The sequence below is a fragment of the Oncorhynchus clarkii genome, chromosome 27 (genome assembly GCF_045791955.1).
Source record: "Oncorhynchus clarkii lewisi isolate Uvic-CL-2024 chromosome 27, UVic_Ocla_1.0, whole genome shotgun sequence".
In the NCBI taxonomy this organism is placed as follows: domain Eukaryota; kingdom Metazoa; phylum Chordata; class Actinopteri; order Salmoniformes; family Salmonidae; genus Oncorhynchus; species Oncorhynchus clarkii.
This window is the reverse complement of record NC_092173.1, coordinates 16193096-16214151: the sequence shown is the minus strand read 5'-3', so window position 1 is coordinate 16214151 and position 21056 is coordinate 16193096. Positions and strand designations below refer to the sequence as shown.

Genomic DNA, 21056 nt, shown 5'->3' with positions numbered 1-21056 from the left:
AACCAATATGTAATATATTATTTAAAAAATATATATATATATTTCACCTTTATTTAACCAGGTAGGCAAGTTGAGAACAAGTTCTCATTTACAATTGCGACCTGGCCAAGTTAAAGCAAAGCAGTTCGACACATACAACGACACAGAGTTACACATGGAGTAAAACAAACATACAGTCAATAATACAGTATAAACAGGTCTATATACAATGTGAGCAAATGAGGTGAGATAAGGGAGGTAAAGGCAAAAAGGCCATGGTGGCAAAGTAGATACAATATAGCAAGTAAAACACTGGAATGGTAGATTTGCAATGGGAGAATGTGCAAAGTAGAAATAAAAATAATGGGGGTGCAAAGGAGCAAAATAAATAAATTAATTAAATACAGTAGGGAAAGAGGTAGTTGTTTGTTTGTACGTTGATTCGCATTGGGGTCATTTATTTGACATTTGAACATGTTTTAAAACCCAAATGTCACTTAAATATGAACAAATATTGATCATTGTTATTGTTTAGACAATTATTTGTTATATATCATGAACAAATACAGTTTTTTGACATATTTCTACTATTACGTTGGGGGACTTTTATTTTGAAAATCTTGAAATTCCGTGACCCAGAAGTACTTTTTTTGTGTTTCTGACGAGACGCTGATTGGTACGCAGCTTCCTTCCTTGATGAATTTGGAGATTCGTCGTGCTAGTGTTTTTGTTATGCTGAAACAATTCTGCAAACAATTATAAGGCGCCGATATACGGTATTTTTGGTTCAGAGCAAGCAACTGGAATCAGCTGTTTCTTTTTTGATTCGTTTTTCTAACTACCTGCAGCTAGGAAGGCTCATTCATTCAGTGTGACAAGCAGCATGGCGTCCAGTGGCGGTTCAACAACAGCTGTCGGAGATATTGAGGAGGACGCTTCTCAGCTACTTTTCCCCAAAGGTTCGTATTAAAATGTATTTATGTTAACTAGATTGAATATAACGATTCACTTAAGGTACCTATCTAACTATATTCCACATTCTAAACTTGGTGGTTTGAGCCCTGAATTCTGGAATATCAGACCGAATACCACTGGTATTTTTACTGCTCTAATTACCATGGTAACCCGTTTTTACAATAGCAGTAAGGCTCCTCGAGAGGTTGGTGATTAATGGCCAATATACCACGGCTAAAGGCTGTTCTTAATCCCGACGCAAAGCGGAGTGCCTGTACACAGCCCTTAGCCGTGGTATATTGGCCATAAATCACCAACCCAGAGGAGCCTTATTGCTATTATAAACTGGTTATCAACGTAATTAGGGCAGTAAAAATACCCGTAAGGGCATTTTTACTGCCCTTAGCCGTGGTATATTGGCCATATTCCACACCCCCTCAGGCCTTATTGCTTAATTAAAACCCACCCTCCCCTGCGTTCTTCAGAGTTCGAGAACGCGGAGACACTTCTAAACTCTGAGGTACACATGCTTTTGGAGCATCGCAAGCAGCAGAACGAGAGTGCAGAGGACGAACAAGAGCTATCTGAGGTCTTCATGAAAACTCTGAATTATACTGCACGTTTCAGCCGTTTCAAAAACAGAGAAACTATCGCCAGTGTTCGCAGGTCAGTGTAACAGTTGTCACTATCACAACCAAAAACAAATGTCAATACCTTATAAAAGCCCATGTACATTTATTTGGTGGTGAATGTTTTCATTAACTTTTCATGTTGACTGATTATTGTGCTGTATCCCACAGCTTGCTCTTGCAGAAGAAGCTGCATAAGTTTGAGTTAGCCAGTTTGGCCAACCTTTGTCCAGAAGCAGCGGAGGAGGCCAAAGCCCTCATCCCTAGGTAAGACCTGCTGTTACTGTCTCCTCGCTTATCGCCATACTCGGCCCTCTAAACCAGTGGTTCCCAAACTGCCTGGGGGGGGGGGGGGGTCAGTCCTGCTTTCTATTTACTCTAGAAAGTGCACAAGGTGCCATTTTGAAGTTGGGTAGTGCATCGTCAGTTCCTCTTGTCAGTCATTGCATACCTTAGAGAGCCATTTATAACTTGTCAAGAATGTCCAGATCAACTATCCCATGTCAGTTAACTTTTTAAAGCTATTTTTATTTGCCTAAATATCATGTAATGTTTTTCACTCATATCACATGAACACACATTAGACAGGGCAAAATGTAAAGAATTTGAAAAAATTAACTTTAAAACAGCAACATTCTCTGCACCCCATGACAAAATGTGTACAATTGCAGGAATTAAGCTTTAAACCTTCAACATGTTCTCTCTGCCAACAAGCGGGTTGTGAACCGTTTGTGTCATGAACAGAGCTTGTGCCCATAGAAATAGATGTGGTGCTTACACAGGGGGGCGTGGGATGTTCCACAATGCTGGAAGGAGGGCCTGAGCTCTAACCTAGACTCTTAAGCCTCGTCTCTGATTGGGTAGCAGTCGGCTCTTGACCAGGAAATCGGGGCTTAAACGTGTGGCAGGTAGCCTCGTGGTTAGAACATTTGGCCAGGAACTGAAAGGTGGCTTGATAAAATCCCCTAGCTGACAAGGTAAAAATCTGTCGTTCTACCCCTGAACAAGGCAGTTAACCCAGTGCTCCCCGGTAGGCCGTCATTGTAAATAAGAATTTGTTCTTAACTGAATTATACATTTAGTGACAGGAGTTGTGCTATTTTGTTCTGAAACCTGCTGCTGTTCTCTCTGCAGTGTGGAGGGGCGGTTTGAGGATGAGGAGCTGCAGCAAATCCTTGATGACATTCAGACCAAGAGAAGTTTCCAGTACTGAGGACAATTCCTCCTCATCTGGCCTATTCTAACCCTAAACCCATTATGTCAGAATATACTGGTCGCCGCTACTCACCCAGAAGGACATTGAGTCCCAAATGACACCCTATTCACTATATAGTGCACTGCTTTTGACCGTTCTCCCCAGGATGGGTACCTCCAGCTCAGACACTTTTTTTTTTTTTTGTGTGTGTGTGGGGGGGGGGGGGTTAATAGATGTGCATCAGGCACCACAGATGTACATTCATTATATCCATTTTGAAGGCCATACCAAGCTAGGATGAATATATACATTCCTAGATGTAAATACTTTTCAAATAAACATCTGAAATACTTTTCATAGCAATTTGTTTTATTTTCATTTAGCTCCTATACAAAGTGGTTGTTCACTTCATCTTGTCAAATGCAATCGTTGGGTCGGATGTGAGGTCTGTATTTCTGGACCTACTCATGGGCCTGGTGCAGTGATTACCCCCCCCCCCCCCGTACAGAAGCCAGGGTGCTCTGCTGTGGTGCTGACTATCAGAGTTATGTTCCTCCTGGAGAGACTGGTGGGCTTGAAAACTGCATCCATACCACTCCGACACAAAGACGGGGTGATCTGGGAGACTGACATGGGGAATGGACATTGACAGCTTCCTGGCTGGCTCACTGCAACAGAGAAACCAGATTCAATTGTAAAAATATGCAAACACAAGTCTTTAGTTCAGTACAGAACAAATGTGAATATCTTTACGTAATTGCGATTTGACTTAGACTTACCAGAAATGAAGAGCCATTGTACAGTTGAAGTTGGACGTTTACATACACTTAAGTTGGCATCATTAAAACTTGTTTTTCAACCACTCCACAAATTTCTTGTGAACAAATAGTTTTGGCAAGTCTGTTAGGAGATCTACTTGAAATCTACTTTGTGCATGACAAGTAATTTTTCAAACAATTGTTTATTTCACTTATAATTCACTGTATCACAATTGCAGTGGGTCAGAAGTTTACATACACTAAGTTGACTGTGCCGTTAAACAGCTTGGAAAATTCCAGGAAATTATGTCATGGCTGGAGAAGCTTCTGATAGGCTCATTGACAGAATCTGAGTGCACCTGTGGATGTATTTCAAGGCCTACCTTTAAACTCAGTGCCTTTTTGCTTGACATCATGGGAAAATTAAAAGTAATCAGCCAAGACCTCAGAAAAATAATTGTAGACCACAAGTCTGGTTCATCCTTGGGAGCAATTTCCAAATGTCTGAATGTACCACGTTCATCTGTATAAACACCATGGGACCACGCAGCCATCATACCGCTCAGGAAGGAGACGCGTTCTGTCTCCTAGAGATGAATGTACTTTGGTGCAAAAAGTGCAAATCAATCCCAGAACAACAGCAAAGGACCTTGTGAAGATGCTGGAGGAAACCGGTACAAAAGTATCTATATCCACAGTAAAAGGAGACCTATATCAACATAACCTGAAAGACCACTCAGCAAGGAAGAAGCCACTGCTCCAAAACTGCCATATAATAGCCAGACTACGGTTTGCAACTGCACATGGGGACAAAGATTGTACTTTTTGGAGAAATGTCCTCTGGTCTGATGAAACAAAAATAGAACTCTTTGGCCATAATGACCATTGTTATGTTTGGAGGAAAACGGGGGAGGCTTGCAAGCCGAAAGAACACCATTCCAACCGTGGAGCACGGGGGTGACTGCGTCATGTTGTGGGGGTGCTTTGCTGCAGGAGGGACTGGTGCACTTCACAAAACAGATGGCATCATGAGGATGGATAATTATGTGGATATATTGAAGCAACATCTCAAGACATCAGTCAGGAAGTTTAGGCTTGGTTGGAAATGGGTCTTCCAAATGGACAATGACCTCAAGCATACTTCCAAAGTTGTGGCAAAATGGCTTAAGGACAATAAAGTCAAGCTATTGGAGTGGCCATCACAAAGACCTGATCTCAATCCTATAGAAAATGTGTGGGCAGAACTGAAAAAGCGTGTGTGAGCAAGGAGGCCTACAAACCTGACTCGGTTACACCAGCTCTGTCAGGAGGAATGGGCCAAAATTCACCCAACTTATTGTGGGAAGCTTGTGGAAGTTAAACAATTAAACAATTTAAAAGCAATGCTACCAAATACTAATTGAGTGTATGTAAACTTCTGACCCACTGGGAATGTGATGGAAGAAATAAAAGCTGAAATAGATAATTCTCTCTACTATTATTCTGACATTTCACATTCTTAAAATCAAGTAGTGATCCTAACTGACCTAAAACAGGGAATTTTTACTAGGATTAAATGTCAGGAATTGTGAAACTGAGTTTAAATGTATTTGGCTAAGGTGTATATAAACTTCTGACTTCAACTGTATATTAATATGGGCTATTTTCAGCTCTTTCCTGGATAGCTTATCAAAGATAGACATCATATGGAAAAGAGCAAACAAAGCTAGATAAAACATACATTCTGGAATCCATTAATCAGTTGGTGTGTGTGCTGCGGTGTTGAAGCTATGAACCCATAGGCTTGGCTCTCTCATCACTTCCAGGCTTTTGGGAAGGAGGGTGGACAATGAGCCTGTCATAACAGATGTAAGCAATGTCCCCACACACTCTGGCAGCTTTCATGGCTGGGGTAAGTTCTTTCCTCTTCTGGCGCACAGCTTCAGGATAGTCCTTGTTGAGGAAGACGTACATTCCTCTCAAGTTCTTGGCTCTTTCCAGAACAGCTACCTAGTCCTTGAACCTCAGGAACTTGACTACTATCTGCCTGGGCCTGTCATCTGGGCTTGTGGTGGGTTTTCCAGTCCTGTGGTCTTTGTCATGGTAACAACGTAGGTTACGCTGTTACTTCTCGCAGTTCAAGACATGACATGTCACACGGAAGCCTGGAAACAACAACAAACAGCAGAGATCTAGACAGCCACAAGCCTGGGACAATCCGCGGCTGCTTTCAAGCCCTCAAGAAAACTCAGCTAGCTTGTGTGATAGGAAAATTACCTATTTACCTGCTTAGTTTGGTATTAATAGTTAGCAATTAATACTTAACACATAGAACATTTCTGTTCTGTTTAATTCGGTATTGCTGTAAAGAGATGTTTTCCACTCTAGCTTTCTGCAGTTAGTCTGCTAGAGATAGCTTGAGCTGACAATGACTTGGTGATAAAAACCTAAAAGCTGGCATTCTGTAGACAAGATGTGGTGTGTGACCCGAGAGAGAGATAGCCTGGAAGAGTTTAAAACATTGCCTCATTGTCTCACCTACCTGGCATCTGGGAAACTAAGCCGGGTTGGGAGTGAATCACCATCCTGTGTAGACAACCAAGGTGGCTTATGGGAGTTGAAACCAGTCTGACTTAGCATTTTTAAATCCTATATAAGGTTTCTGTTTTATCATTATCAGTAAGGCTCTCGGCCCAAATGTCAAGACTGTTGGGTCGATGGTTTCATTATTGCAATAATTAGTCGATATTGAATAAAGATGATTGTTTGAAGAAATGACAAAGTCTCTCTCTCTTGAATAGAATATTCCACCACACTTGATAAGCATCTAGCTAGCTAGCAGCTACACCAAGCAACTCCTCATACTGCTCAGTACTCCTCATACTGCCTTGGTCGGCAGGATCACTGGACAGATAGTAGCGGTTCCATCAACTGATGCCAACCGCATTGCCGGATCCAAACTCAAAAGGTAGCTTTCTATTAACCAGACTTTCAAAACTTTCCAAAACAGCAAATTTTGTCACAAACTTTTCAAAACAACAAACTCTCCCTTGTTGCATGTTCAACCGGAAGTGACGTATAGAGGGGGGAATAAGAAATGTAGCTAGGCCCATAAAATACATGGATGAACTGTAGTTGTACGTTCTTGAACAGACTTTGAGGTACGTTTGCTCCCTTTTGGTGGGTGTGGCTTGAAGAAATTAATTCCATATTTTAAAGGTCATTGGAAAGCTAATGGCATTCCCCAACTCACAACCTATGGGCGCATTTGAGTGGTAAGGCCAAAGCAACCGACAGTGGACAAAAGTCGAGGGGTGAAGTTGAGGGAAGTGCATCTGTGACAGCTGAAATTCAGACACTAATGTGGATTTCGAACAGCAAGGCTCATATCAACATGGCAATGTTCCCAATTTATTATAAAAGGTTTTCTTTATAATGTCGAGATAAATATGTAGGCATATCTAACCCCCATATCACACACTCACAAACTGAAATCATAATATAATAATATGTGTGTATGTAGCCTACACAGTGTACAATCAATTACTGAGAGTCTCAAATATCACATTTATCGGTATACTGTATATCCACTGTACACATGAATCACAACAAATTGGTTCATGTTTTGGTCATGTTCGCGTGGATAAAACTAAAACATCCTAATGATTGTTGACAATAGCCTCCCACAATGCAGCAGGATGATGTTGGTGAAAAGCAACTACAGAAACTAACAGTTGACCTTAGTCAAAACTTCATGAACTTTGATCACATGATTTTTGTAAAGTTCAAGCAGTTGACATGTAGGCAAGCTGGAAAAATGTTATCCCCAAAATGCAACACACTTTGAAAGGCGGTGACCATTGACTTGACAAAAGTGATCTGCCCACAACCAAATCCCTCCAACTGGTTGTTCAGTATAGCAACGTTTATGTTCAATTGAACATTCTAGACCCTCTCTTTCTAAAATTATCCGCCACAATTGTTGCAAGCCCTATTACTAGCCTGTTCAACCTCCCTTTCGTATCGTTTCAGATCCCTAAAGATTGGAAACCTGCCGCGGTCATCCCCCTCTTCAAAGGGGGAGACACTCTAGACCTAAACTGTTAAAACCTATATCTATCCTACCCTGTCTTTCTAAAGTCTTCGAAAGCCAAGTTAACAAACAGATCACCGGCCATTTCGAATCCCACCGTACATTCCCCGCTATGCAATCTGGTTTCCGAGCTGGTCATGGGTGCACCTCAGCCACAAACAAGGTCCTAAACAATATCATAACCGCCATCAATAAAAGACAATACTGTGCAGCCGTATTCATCGACCTGGCCAAGGCTTTCAACTCTGTCAATCACCACATTCTTATCGGCAGACTCAACAACCTTGGTTATTCAAATGACTGCCTCGCCTGGTTCACCAACTACATCTCAGATAGAGCCCAGTGTGTCAAATCGGAGGGACTGTTGTCCGGACCTCTGGCAGTCTCTATGGGTGTGCCGCAGGGTTCAATTCTCGGGCCGACACTTTTCTCTGTATACATCAATGATCTTGCTCTTGCTGCTGGTGATTCTCTGGTACACCTCTACGTAGATGACACCATTCTGTATACTTCTGGCCCTTCTTTGGACACTTTGTAACAAACCTCCAGACGAGCTTCAATGCCATACAACACTCCTTCCGTGGCCTCCAACTGCTCTTAAATGCTAGTAAAACTAAAGGCATACTTTTCAACCGATCGCTGCCTGCACCCGCCCGCCCAACTAGCATTACTGCTCTGGACGGTTCTGACTTAGAATATGTGGACAACTACAAATACCTACAGTGCCTTGCGAAAGTATTCGGCCCCCTTGAACTTTGCAACCTTTTGCCACATTTCAGGCTTCAAACATAAAGATATAAAACTGTATTTTTTTGTGAAGAATCAACAACAAGTGGGACACAATCATGAAGTGGAACGACATTTATTGGATATTTCAAACTTTCTTAACAAATCAAAAACTGAAAAATTGGGCGTGCAAAATTATTCAGCCCCCTTAAGTTAATACTTTGTATTGCCACCTTTTGCTGCGATTACAGCTGTAAGTCGCTTGGGGTATGTCTCTATCAGTTTTGCACATCGAGAGACTGAATTTTTTTCACATTCCTCCTTGCAAAACAGCTCAAGCTCAGTGAGGTTGGATGGAGAGCATTTGTGAACAGCAGTTTTCAGTTCTTTCCACAGATTCTCGATTGGATTCAGGTCTGGACTTTGACTTGGCCATTCTAACACCTGGATATGTTTATTTTTGAACCATTCCATTGTAGATTTTGCTTTATGTTTTGGATCATTGTCTTGTTGGAAGACAAATCTCTGTCCCAGTCTCAGGTCTTTTGCAGACTCCATCAGGTCTTCTTCCAGAATGGTCCTGTATTTGGCTCCATCCATCTTCCCATCAATTTTAACCATCTTCCCTGTCCCTGCTGAAGAAAAGCAGGCCCAAACCAGGATGCTGCCACCACCATGTTTGACAGTGGGGATGGTGTGTTCAGCTGTGTTGCTTTTACACCAAACATAACGTTTTGCATTGTTGACAAAAAGTTTCATTTTGGTTTCATCTGACCAGAGCACCTTCTTCCACATGTTTGGTGTGTCTCCCAGGTGGCATGTGGCAAACTTTAAACAACACTTTTTATGGATATCTTTAAGAAATGGCTTTCTTCTTGCCACTCTTCCATAAAGGCCAGATTTGTGCAATATACGACTGATTGTTGTCCTATGGACAGAGTCTCCCACCTCAGCTGTAGATCTCTGCAGTTCACCCAGAGTGATCATGGGCCTCTTGGCTGCATCTCTGATCAGTTTTCTCCTTGTATGAGCTGAAAGTTTAGAGGGACGGCCAGGTCTTGGTAGATTTGCAGTGGTCTGATACTCCTTCCATTTCAATATTATCGCTTGCACAGTGCTCCTTGGGATGTTTAAAGCTTGGGAAATCTTTTTGTATCCAAATCCGGCTTTAAACTTCTTCACAACAGTATCTCGGACCTGCCTGGTGTGTTCCTTGTTCTTCATGATGCTCTCTGCGCTTTTGACGGACCTCTGAGACTATCACAGTGCAGGTGCATTTATACGGAGACTTGATTACACACAGGTGGATTGTATTTATCATCATTAGTAATTTAGGTCAACATTGGATCATTCAGAGATCCTCACTGAACTTCTGGAGAGAGTTTGCTGCACTGAAAGTAAAGGGGCTGAATAATTTTGCACGCCCAATTTTTCAGTTTTTGATTTGTTAAAAAGGTTTGAAATATCCAATAAATGTTGTTCCACTTCATGATTGTGTCCCACTTGTTGTTGATTCTTCACAAAAAAATACAGTTTTATATCTTTATGTTTGAAGCCTGAAATGTGGCAAAAGGTCGCAAAGTTCAAGGGGGCCGAATACTTTCGCAAGGCACTGTAGGTGTCTGGTTAGACTGTAAACTCTCCTTCCAGACTCACAATAAGCATCTCCAATCCAAAATGAAATCTAGTATCGGCTTGCTATTTCGCAGCAAAGCATCCTTCACTCATGCTTCCAAACATATCCTCGTAAAACTGACTATCCTACCGATCCTTGACTTTGGCGATGTCATTTACAAAACAGCCTCCAACACTCTACTCAGCAAATTGGATGTAGTCTTATCACAGTGTCATCCATTTGTCACCAAAGCCCCATATACTACCCACCACTGCGACCTGTATGCTCTCGTTGGCTGGCCCTCGCTTCATATTTGTCGTCAAACCCACTGGCTCCAGGTCATCTATAAGTATTCGCTAGGTAAAGCCCCGCCTTATCTCAGCTCACTGGTCACCATAGCAGCACCCATCCGTAGCACGCGCTCCAGCAGGTATATTTCACTGGTCACCCCCAAAGCCAACTCCTCGTTTTGGCCACCTTTCCTTCCAGTTCTCTGCTGCCAATGACTGGAACGAATTGCAAAAATCACTGAAGCTGGAGTCTTATATATCCCTCACTAACTTTAAGCATCAGCTGTCAGTGTAGCTTACCGATCATTGCACCTGTACATAGCCCATCTGTAAATAGCCCACCCCATTCCCTCATGCCCATATTGTTATTTTTTTTCCTCCTTTGCACATCAGTATCTCTACTTGCACATTCTTCTTCTGCACATCTATCAATCCAGTGTTTAATTGCTAAATTGTAATTATTTTGTGACTATGCCCTATTTATTGCCTTACCTCCCTAATCTTACTAGATTTGCACACACTGTATATAGATTTTTCTATTGTGTTATTGACTGTATGTTTATTTATCCCATGTGTAACTCTGTGTTCTTTGTGTCACACTGCTTAATCTTAGCCAGGTCGCGGTTGTAAATGAGAACTTGTTCTCAAGTGGCCTACTTGGTTAAATAAAGGTGAGGGGGAAAAAAATACGGTGTCATTTCATGGGGCTCTGAATAGTACGGTGTGTTGCTGGCCTTTTACTGTGGCCAAACAGCTTAAAATGGGGTGCCTGGACACTATATGGTACAATTTGGAAAATTTACCCAAAAATGTACCAAGTTTTCAATACCAGGAATAATTCCTATTTATCCAGAGAGTCCCTGGAAATATGTCAGGGTTCTCCCAAAATAAGATTGTTGCTGGGCCACATTGAGGCTGCACCATCATGTCAAGATTTCACGGAAAGTGACACTGATAATAAGTAATAATAGAGTAGTCCTAACTTTGATCGCCAATGACATTGTTGTGAATTGCAAAACAGGCCATTCATAAATTCAGAGCGTTATCATGTTCCTTAATTAATTCAGCACATTTCAGCAGTAGCGTAGGCCTAGGCTATCTCGTCACAGCGTGGCACCTAAAGACTCTCAGACCATATGAGAAACAAGATTTTCTGGTCTGATGTAGCCAAGAATGAGCTCTTTGGCCTGAAAGCCAAGAGTCATGTCTGGAAGAAACATGGCACCATCCTTACGGTGAAGCATTGTGGTGGCAGCATCATGCTGTGGAGAAGTTTTTCAGCTGCAGGGACTGGGAGACTAGTCAGGATTGAGGTAACGATGAACAAAGCAAAGTACAGAGGGCTCTTTAAAGAAAACCTGCTCCAGAGTACTCAGGACCTCAGACTGGGGTGAAGGTTCCCCTTCCAACAGGACCCTAAGCACACAGCCAAGACAACGCAGGAATGGCTTCGGGACAAGTCTCTCAATGCCCTTGAGTGGCCCAGCCAGAGCCTGAACTTGAACCCGATCGAACATCTCTGGAGAGACCTGAAAATAGCTGTGCAGTGACGCTCCCCATCCAACCTGACAGAGCTTGAGAGGAATGGCAGAGAAGAATGGGAGAAACTCCCCAAATACATGTGTGCCAAACCTTTCTAAAAACCTGTTTTTGCTTTATCATTATGGGGTATTGTGTGTAGATTGATGAGGGGGAAAAAACGATTTAATAATTTTTAGAATAAGGCTAACAAAATGTAGAAAAAGTCAAGGGGCCTGAATACTTTCTTAAGGCACTGTATGAACTGATAGGAAAAACAACACTTGATTCAACACTTCCAGTTTTTCTATTTAAATTATTATACAACATTCTTGCCACCAACAGAATGCTATATATATGTCCAACATAATCTCACACTCAATTCCTGCAAATATGTAGAAAAAAAAGTATTTCAGCACATTTCATGTGTTTTTGTGTGGCTTAATTTGTGTGAAAATACACACATTTTTGTGCAACTAAATTAATAGGAAAACATAAAAAGATTTGTGGACTTCATTCATAGGACAATACGTTTTTTGGGGGGCAAACTTCAGAACAATATTTTGAAAGTTATTGGAGCAATGTATTTTGGGCAATGGTGTTCTACACTGCCTTTTTTGTGTCTCACAATTATTTATATAACAAAACAAACATTTTAACAAACCAATATTGTTAATCAACCAGGTTGTCACCGAACTATTTATAATATAATAGTAGCTCAAAAAGTATTAATGCCATTGCTGTTTTCTATGCTTGTTTTCATTTTTTTGTGGTATTGATAAACATATTTGATTGGGGAATGGGGATGCATTTTCATGATGGGAAATTAATTCAGCAATAAATGTTGGGAAACAGAAGACCTAAAAAAAAATGTTTGGTTTAAATTCCCCTGGTGCAACTGCATGGTATTTGCAACTACAACAAGTCTGGACTATGATCAATTAAGCCATATCAATGCAGTTAAACAGGTTAATGTAAAATAATGAATTTTGTTGGCTTACACTTCCAAGGCTGTCTCATGATGATTATTATGGTTGTGTTAATCATGTTATATACTTAGGCTATTGTAACAAGGCATATGCCAGGATTTTAGGCCTACTGCCTCTGCCCAGAGGTCTACTAGGCTTTCATGGCAACATCAGTTAGAGCTCACTTTGCCAAGTATACGCCCTGGTTAGAGTCCCTGTTGCAGCTTTCACTTTCTTCCGCTACATTGGTGGCAGCTTTGGGATCACGTACAGATCACGTCTAGTTATGTGATCAAGTGGTGGGAAGCATTCTGTTTAAAGCCAACATTGTGTTGGGTTTAATTACGTTGATATATCGAGTGAACTATGGATAAGCAACAATGGGTGTGACAGATAGAAGTAGTCACTACAGGTGTGATCATGCCTTACATTAAAGTTGCCTGAAGCTGAATAGAAAGTTTCAGCAGAAAATCCTCTGTGACTGTCTAATTTACATAAGTTAACTTACCAGTGTGGACTCAAGATAAACATATTGTACACAAAAAGTACCTGTTTAAAGTCTTGTTACAACCATGGTGTTATTTTGTTACTGAAGCTTATACATCAAATAACCTAACAATGATCTACATCATATGGGTAGACAGATAATGTGTGTTTTGCAGCAAAACTAGTCTTTTTTTAGGATGCAAGTAATATGAATCATTGTTGATCCATCCTGTTCTAATCTAATGAGATGGATGTAGGATTTTCTACAGCCTAGAATTGAGGCCTTTCCCAGTCATGAAGGAGGAAGCTAGAACCCTCTTGGTTTTCATTAGCGAAGATTGAACAGTGCTGTCCAAAATATTTCATGTGACTAATGAACGGACGGAGACAGACCACAGTCCCCTCCCCGATTTCATCGTGGGGGACAACAATGTGATCAGTGGATGGGGTGTTAACTGACTGGCATACCTGTAAACGACCTATATTATCCCAATGCTTGTGAGCACCTGATTTGTATTCTAGGGACAGTGAGTAGACTGGACCCTGGTTTTATGGGCACACAATCAATCATTTTCCTTGTACAGTGCTATATTTGTGCCATAGAGTCCAGTTACTCCATTCAAACCTATCTGACGACAGTAAAAGTGCAGCAACACCTCCTAAGACCTAGCTTTTTGTTCAAATTCACTTTTTTTTTGTATAATAGGGATGGTCACTAGTGAGTAAACTGGACTATGGTTTAATGGACACACAATCTGTAGTTTTTTCTGTGATGTGCAATTTGTTTGTGCAACACAACAAACATAAACTAAGACTTTTCTTAAAAATTACATTTCTAAATTGCAACCTTGAACAATAGCAGCAATAAATTAACAACAATCATACAATCAAAATAATGTTACATTTTTTAAAATGGTCATTTTAGGCCTATATATTTTTTTTACCGGTAGGCTATTACTACTGTATGTTCTTTACATTCATTTACTTAATCTCCAACCATTTCTCAATGTACTCCACTTTATAATATTATTTGTCGTATATAATGTAGTAATTCTCTTTGGTAAAAAATTTCGCCCCATGTTGTTATACATTTTTTGGACATAATTTTAACACTATGCACCATGCTCTATGCAAATCTGCAAAAAATATTGATTTTGTATCATACACATAGCGTCTTCACCGCGGACATTTATTTTGAAGGCATAATACGAAAACCGGATGTCTTAACCTTGCTGCCGTGATGCTATTAAAGCAAAGCTTGACATAGCTTCCGAGTTCGACTAGAGACCAAAATCGTCGGGCGTCGCCAGGTGGTTGAAGGCTATATCACAACCCTTTTTGAACATCTTCATTCAATGTTGCATTGTTGGCACTTTTGTGTCGGTTATTGTTTGGGAAAAAAATATGTAGAAAATGGTTTGTAAATAGCTTATAGCCAAATGTTTTCACATAACATGCGAGATCAGACAATATTACAAAACAACTTGCGTTGGCCGGGAATCGAACCCGGGTCAACTGCTTGGAAGGCAGCTATGCTCACCACTATACCACCAACGCTGACATAGAATATGTGTGAAACATATTAATATTTGAAGTAATAGCTGATGTTTTCCGTAATTCAAAAAGTTTCATTGATATATTTTTTATTAGACCATATACATATCGGACTAGCTAATTAGCTAAATGTTCATAGAAAATAGGCAAACTTTTTGAGAATACGTCACGATGAAATAATACAGATGTGCTAATGTTGTTCATTTGCTACATTTTCATTAGCTACTATTTGCGAGCGCCCCTGAATGAAGCCAGAAGCAGCAAACCAGCGAAAGCGCCTTCTTCAATATGGATTTATTTGACGATCTTCCAGAACCAACCCAAACCGCAGGTAGATAACTTGATATCTCACTTTAAACATGTTTCACGAATTACACATTTAACATGTTTCAAGGTTTTGTAATCAAATAACGTTAGCTTGCTAATGCTAACCCAGCCTCTGCTATAACGTGTTTGCTAACATTACATTAGCCAATTATGTGACGTTAGCGAGCCTTGTTTGGGTTAGCAAGTCAACTGCTATGTAGCACAGAGAGCAACCAAATCTAGCTATCGAGCTAACGTTACTTGAACAAATATCATCTAACAGTTTCTTTTTTATAAGAATAGCTAGTCATTAATTGGATAGGCCCAGTGCAGTGGGTTTCCCGACTAGCTATCAAACGTTACTTGTTAGCTAAGCTGGAACTGCTAAGCTGGAACTGCTAAACTGGAACTGCTAAGCAGGGTAGTTGACAGTTAGCAGTGGATGACTGAATAGCTTTTCCCTTCATTGTCTGTCCCGGTTTGTCCTGCATCAGGTGAAGCCTCGGTACAGAAGACATGTCCATCACCCCTGGAGGACAGGGGGTCCAAGAGGAAAAGAGACGCACCTGATGATGATGAGGTGGTGGAAGAACAAAAACTAGAAGAAAAGAAAGTTTGTAAAGGTTTTCGACATTTCCACATGAATGTGCAGTATGTCACTTATTTTATGTTTGTCTGTCTATGTCTGGGTGTAAAGTTACTACTAGCTATGAGAGATCACTCTGTGTCCCCAGATGATCATTCTCTGAGTGAAAGTGATCACTCTCTGTGTCCCCCAGGTGTGCCTATACTGAAGGGGTATGTAGCCGCTCGGAGGGGAGAGAGAGAGGAGATGCAGGACGCTCACATTCTCCTATCTGACATGAAAACCTGCCTGTCCACCCTTCCAACTACAGTGTAAGTCCCCTCTGACGCAGGGCAGTGTCAGGATGAGTCCCAAAGTGCACCCTATTGCCAGTCATATGTAGTTTCCTACTTTTGAACAGACCCTCCAAAAGTAGTACACTATATAGGTAAGAATGTGTTTTGGGAGACATCCTGAGCCCCCTTCTCTCTAACATAGGGGAGTGTCAGTCTGTTAGGACCTGGAAGGTGTGGTGGTGTGCTCCAGTGAAGTGACGTACACTACTGTCTGTGTTGAAGGTCTCGTCTGGCCTACTTCGCTGTGTTCGACGGCCATGGAGGAGCTAGAGCCTCTCGCTTCGCTGCAGAACATCTTCACCACACTCTGGCCCTGAAGTTCCCTAAAGGTGAATGGAAAGACTCAGATCTCCTCTTCACTGTCAAAATACTGGGCTGGATTTATTTGTTATTTTATCTCTTCACATATTCAATATACATCAGTTAATTCTTGAGATTTGGCTCCTGAGTGGCGCAGCACTGCATCTCAGTGTTAGAGGCGTCACTACAGACCCTGGTTCGATTCCAGGCTGTATCACAACCAGCCGTGTTTAGGAGTCCCATAGGGCGGTGCGCAATTGGCTCGGCATTATCTGGGTTTGTCCGGGATAGACTTTCATGGTACATAAGAATGTGTTCTTAACAGAATTGCCTGGTTAAATAATTTAAAAAATTACTCAGATCACATGCCTATTCATCCTCAATAAACATGGCTTTCATTTCTAGTGGTATTATCTCTTCACAATATTCTAGAATATTCATCAATATCTAATGCATATTGTGTGTCTCCTCCCACAGTAGAAACTGAGAACCTGGACAAACTCGTGAAGAAGTGCCTACTAGACACCTTCCGACAAACAGATGAAGACTTCCTGAAAAAAGCCTCCAGCCAGTAAGTGCTTAGTCTTGTAAACCCGACCCTAGGCAACAGCAGTGACTAGGTTCTGGTAGATATGACGCACTCTCTTGGTAACTACGATAAGGGAAGACAGACAACTCTCCCAACAAATCACAAGGCAAACATGCCAGAACGTCATTATTCAAAACTAAAATTTGTGGTTTCAGTGAGTTGGTAGTTGATGTAAACAAGCCACTTGCAAAATGCACTCATTAAAAATCTCTGTGATCTCCATCTTGCAAGCTACTATTTGGTATTTTATTCAAGCGGATAAGGCAGTGATGTAGGTAGTGACGTAGTTCCTCTTTACCAGACTGACATTCTATTACGTACAGACGTGTTAAGCCGGAACAATGAAACATTGTGGGAGGCAACACGGATGTCTAGTAAGTGCTTTGAATGTCTGCGCATTACTATGGTTGAGTCCCAAATTACAACCTATTCCCTACATAGCTGTGTATCCCAAATGGGCCCTGATCAAAATAAGCCTTCTAAATTGATGAGCTAATCTGTCCTACATGAATGAATGTATGAAGTGATGTGTACAGTGTGTTTGGTCTGGTCCCACAGGAAGCCTGCCTGGAAGGATGGCTCTACAGCCACCTGTATGTTAGTGGTGGATGACATGGTGTATGTAGCCAACCTGGGAGACAGCAGGGTAAGGTGCTCCTCTGCTCACACATTCCGTATATAGTGCACCACTTTTGACCAGTGCCCTATTGACCCTTGGCTAAAGTAATGCACTAGGGAATAGGGTGCAATTTTATACATAACCTTAGTTTTAACCTGTTTATTTAGCCATCATCAATGATGATATTGCCATAGGAAGCAGATTTTTTTATTCTGTTGCGTTGTAGTACATTTCCTCACCTGTAACATTGTGTCTCTGTCTTTCTGTAGGCGGTTCTCTGTCGGATGGAACAGGAAATGCAGGGCGGAGATAGTAAGTGTGTCACTCTGGCGCTCAGTAAGGAACACAACCCCACCATCTACGAGGAGCGCATGAGGATCCAGCGGGCGGGGGGCACCGTGAGGTACTGGGCTTTCATATCTTTTTTCTGTAAATCTGTGCCTGGAAAAAACCATCAACAACAAAAATAATATTTGATAAGTACTAGTGATGTCCTTGACCTGCTCTGTGAGGAGGAATAACTATTTAATCAACTCTTTATCCATGGCTGCTGCTGTGTATGTTGCTGCAGGGATGGGAGAGTCCTTGGGGTGCTGGAAGTGTCCAGGTCTATAGGAGATGGACAGTACAAACGCATTGGAGTCATATCCACACCTGACCTCAGACGCTGTCAGCTTACACCCAATGACAGGTAAGACACTGACTCTTTCAACCAATGATCAGTAACATGTACGGTTTTAACCAATGACAGGTAACACTATGCCAGGTACTCCCAGCCAAGCCCCGTTCCAATACTTTGTAAATGCATTTTCTTTTACTCCCTTCCTTGAAGTAGTCACTGAACTGACATGATGTGGGCTTGGAAAAGCTAATTTAATTTGTTGGCGGACTGATGGGTGAACTCTCTCTCTTTTTCTCTCTCAGGTTCATTATCCTGGGCTGTGATGGTCTGTTTAAAGTGTTTTCTGCAGAGGGTGCTGTTAAATACATTCTCAACGTCTTGCAGGTATACATCATGCTCACAATGTGTGTTTATGGATAAAAGAGGTCTCATGATGTGTGTTTACTGCGGTGTGTGACACTGTTTTGCGGGTATTTTCAGAATGGGAGTGTTGAGAGGAAGGAGGGACAGACTGAGGAAGAAGGCCACTATGAAGCAGCATGTCAGAGACTGGCCAACGAGGCAGTGAGAAGAGGATGTGCCGACAATGTTACCGTCATACTGGTGTCTGTTAGCTTCTGAACAACATTGATGTGTCTCATTGCGTGCCTCAGTGCCTCTGAGTACTATGTCCACTGTGGCTCCAGACCTAAAAACACATGAACAGATCCCACCGCTGCCACCAACAGACGAACATCAGAAACATGTTGGTCAACCGTTCATTATAAAGGAGGTGTTCTAATCTCTAACTCAATGTGAACTGTATACCCTACGCATGCACACAATGCAAGAACGTAAATTTCTAATGGCTTGTGTTGTGTACTTGCGTAGGGTGTAAATTAGGCTTAATTCCCTGTACTGCCCTGTACTGCTTATCCTGATGACTACTGATGATTTAAATGGTCTTTATGGTTTCTGATCAATACCTTGTCTTATCTCATTTGTGCACATGTTGTTTTATTGCCCTCAATGTTACATTTTCTTTGGTGTACTTTTAAGAAACTTTTTCAGAACATCATTTCTGGTCTAGATTTAACGGACTCATGTCTTCCTCCAAGCCGACTTCCCCCTGGATAATACAGATGTACAGTACCAGTCAAAAATTTGGACACACCTACTCATTCAAGGGTTTTTCTTTATTTTTACTATGTTCTACATTGTAGAATAATAGGGAAGACATCAAAACTATGAAATAACACATGGAATGACGTAGTAACCAAAAAAGTGTTAAACATGTCTGAGATTCTTCAAAGTACCTGCCTTTTTTCAACTGAACCTTTATTTAACTAGGCAAGTCAGTTAAGAACAACTTCTTATTTACAATGACGGCCTAGCAACAGTGGGTTAACTGCCTTGTTCAGGGACAGAACAACAGATTTCTACCTTGTCACCTCAGGGATTCGATATAGCAACCTTCCGGTTACTGGCCCAACACACTAACCACTATGCTGCCTGCAACCCCATGACAGCCTTTATGACAGCTTTACACACTCTTGGCATTCTCTCAACCAGCTTCATGAATACTTTTCCAACAGTCCCGAAGGAGTTCCCACATATGCTGAGCACTTGTTGCTTTTCCTTCACTCTGCGGTCCAACTCATCCCAAACCATCTCAATTGGGTTGAGGTCAGGTGATTGTGGAGGCCAGATCACAGATCATCTGATGCAGCACTCATCACTCTCCTTGGTCAAATCTTGCCATAATATGGACTTGGTCTTTTACCAAATAGGGCTATCTTCTGTATACCAACCCTACCTTGTCACAACACAACTGATTGGCCCAAACACATTAAGAAAGAAAGAAATTCCACAAATTAACTTTTAACAAGGCATACCTGTTAATTGAAATGCATTCCAGGTGACTACCTCATGAAGCTGGTTGAGCTGCCAAGAGTGTTCAAAGCTGTCATAAAGGCAAAGGGTGGCTACTTTGAAGAATCTCAAATATAAAATAGATTTGGATTTGCTTAACACCTTTGGTTACTACATGACTCTATATGTGTTATTGTATAGTTTTGATGTATTCACTATTATTCTACAGAAAATATAGAAAATATAAAAAGTAAAGAAAAACTATTGAATTTTTATTTAATTTATTTCACCTTTATTTAACCAGGTAAGCCAGTTGAGAACAAGTTCTCATTTACAACTGCGACCTGGCCAAGATAAAGCAAAGCAGTGTGACAAAAACAACAACAGAGAGTTACACATAAACACACGTACAGTCAATAACACAATAGAAAAGCCATAGTGGTGAAATAATTACAATTTAGCATTAACACTGGAGTGATAGATGTGCAGACGATATGCAAGTAGAGATACTGGGGTGCAAAAGAGAAAGAGGGTAAGTAATAATATGGGGATGAGGTGGTTGGGTGCGCTATTTACATATGGGCTGTGTACAGGTACAGTGATCGGTAAACTGCTCTGACAGCTGATGCTTGAAGTTAGAGAGGGAGATATAAGACTCCAGCTTCAGGGGTTTTTGCAATTCTTGTTGGAGGCTATTTTGTAAATGACATCGCCGAAGTCAAGGATCGGTAGGATAGTCCGTTTTACGAGGGTATGTTTGGCAGCATGAGTGAAGGAGGCTTTGTTGGAAACCGAGTCTAGATTTCATTTTGGATTGGAGATGCTTAATGTGAGTCTGGAAGGAGAGTTTACGGTCTAACCAGACACCTAGGTATTTGTAGTTTTCCACATATTCTAGGTCAGAACTGTCCAGAGTAGTGATGCTAGTCGGGCGGGAGGGTGCAGGCAGCAATCAGTTGAAGAGCATGCACTTAGTTTTACTAGCATTTAAAAGCAGTTGGAGGCCATGGAAGGAGTGTTGCATGGCGTTAAAGCTCGTTTGGATATTTGTAAGCACAGTGTCCAAAGAATGAGTACGTGTGTCCAAACCTCTTACTGGTGCTG

General features: G+C 41.4%; 2 protein-coding genes, 1 long non-coding RNA gene and 1 other non-coding gene across 5 annotated transcripts; 2 read left to right on the top strand and 2 right to left on the bottom strand.

The window, feature by feature from the left end:
• The first annotated feature begins 631 nt into the window (after window positions 1-631).
• Window positions 632-3619, top strand: LOC139385877 (RNA polymerase II subunit D). Its single transcript, XM_071131162.1, has 4 exons — window positions 632-938; window positions 1419-1599; window positions 1734-1829; window positions 2697-3619. The coding sequence occupies exons 1-4, from the start codon at window positions 863-865 to the stop codon at window positions 2773-2775; spliced, it is 432 nt and encodes a 143-aa protein (XP_070987263.1). The 5' UTR covers window positions 632-862; the 3' UTR covers window positions 2776-3619.
• On the bottom strand, window positions 3106-6535 carry LOC139385878 (uncharacterized). The gene is made up of 2 exons (XR_011628989.1): window positions 6037-6535; window positions 3106-3425 (listed from the first exon to the last, which is right to left on the bottom strand). It is a non-coding gene; the product is annotated as an uncharacterized lncRNA (long non-coding RNA).
• An 8140-nt stretch (window positions 6536-14675) lies between these two features.
• trnag-ucc (transfer RNA glycine (anticodon UCC)) lies at window positions 14676-14747 on the bottom strand. The gene has a single exon. It is a non-coding gene; the product is annotated as a tRNA-Gly (tRNA).
• A 217-nt stretch (window positions 14748-14964) lies between these two features.
• LOC139386048 (integrin-linked kinase-associated serine/threonine phosphatase) lies at window positions 14965-19063 on the top strand. Of its 2 annotated transcripts, none has more exons than XM_071131461.1 (10): window positions 14965-15075; window positions 15545-15673; window positions 15830-15947; window positions 16194-16300; window positions 16749-16842; window positions 17419-17506; window positions 17749-17882; window positions 18051-18170; window positions 18404-18485; window positions 18582-19063. In XM_071131461.1, exons 1-10 carry the CDS (start codon window positions 15033-15035, stop codon window positions 18720-18722), a joined length of 1056 nt encoding a protein of 351 aa, XP_070987562.1. In that variant the 5' UTR covers window positions 14965-15032; the 3' UTR covers window positions 18723-19063. The 2 variants fall into 2 exon arrangements, with proteins under 2 accessions (XP_070987562.1, XP_070987563.1); XM_071131462.1 differs by having other exon boundaries at window positions 14972-15075; window positions 16752-16842; window positions 18582-18836.
• Window positions 19064-21056: the final 1993 nt, after the last annotated feature.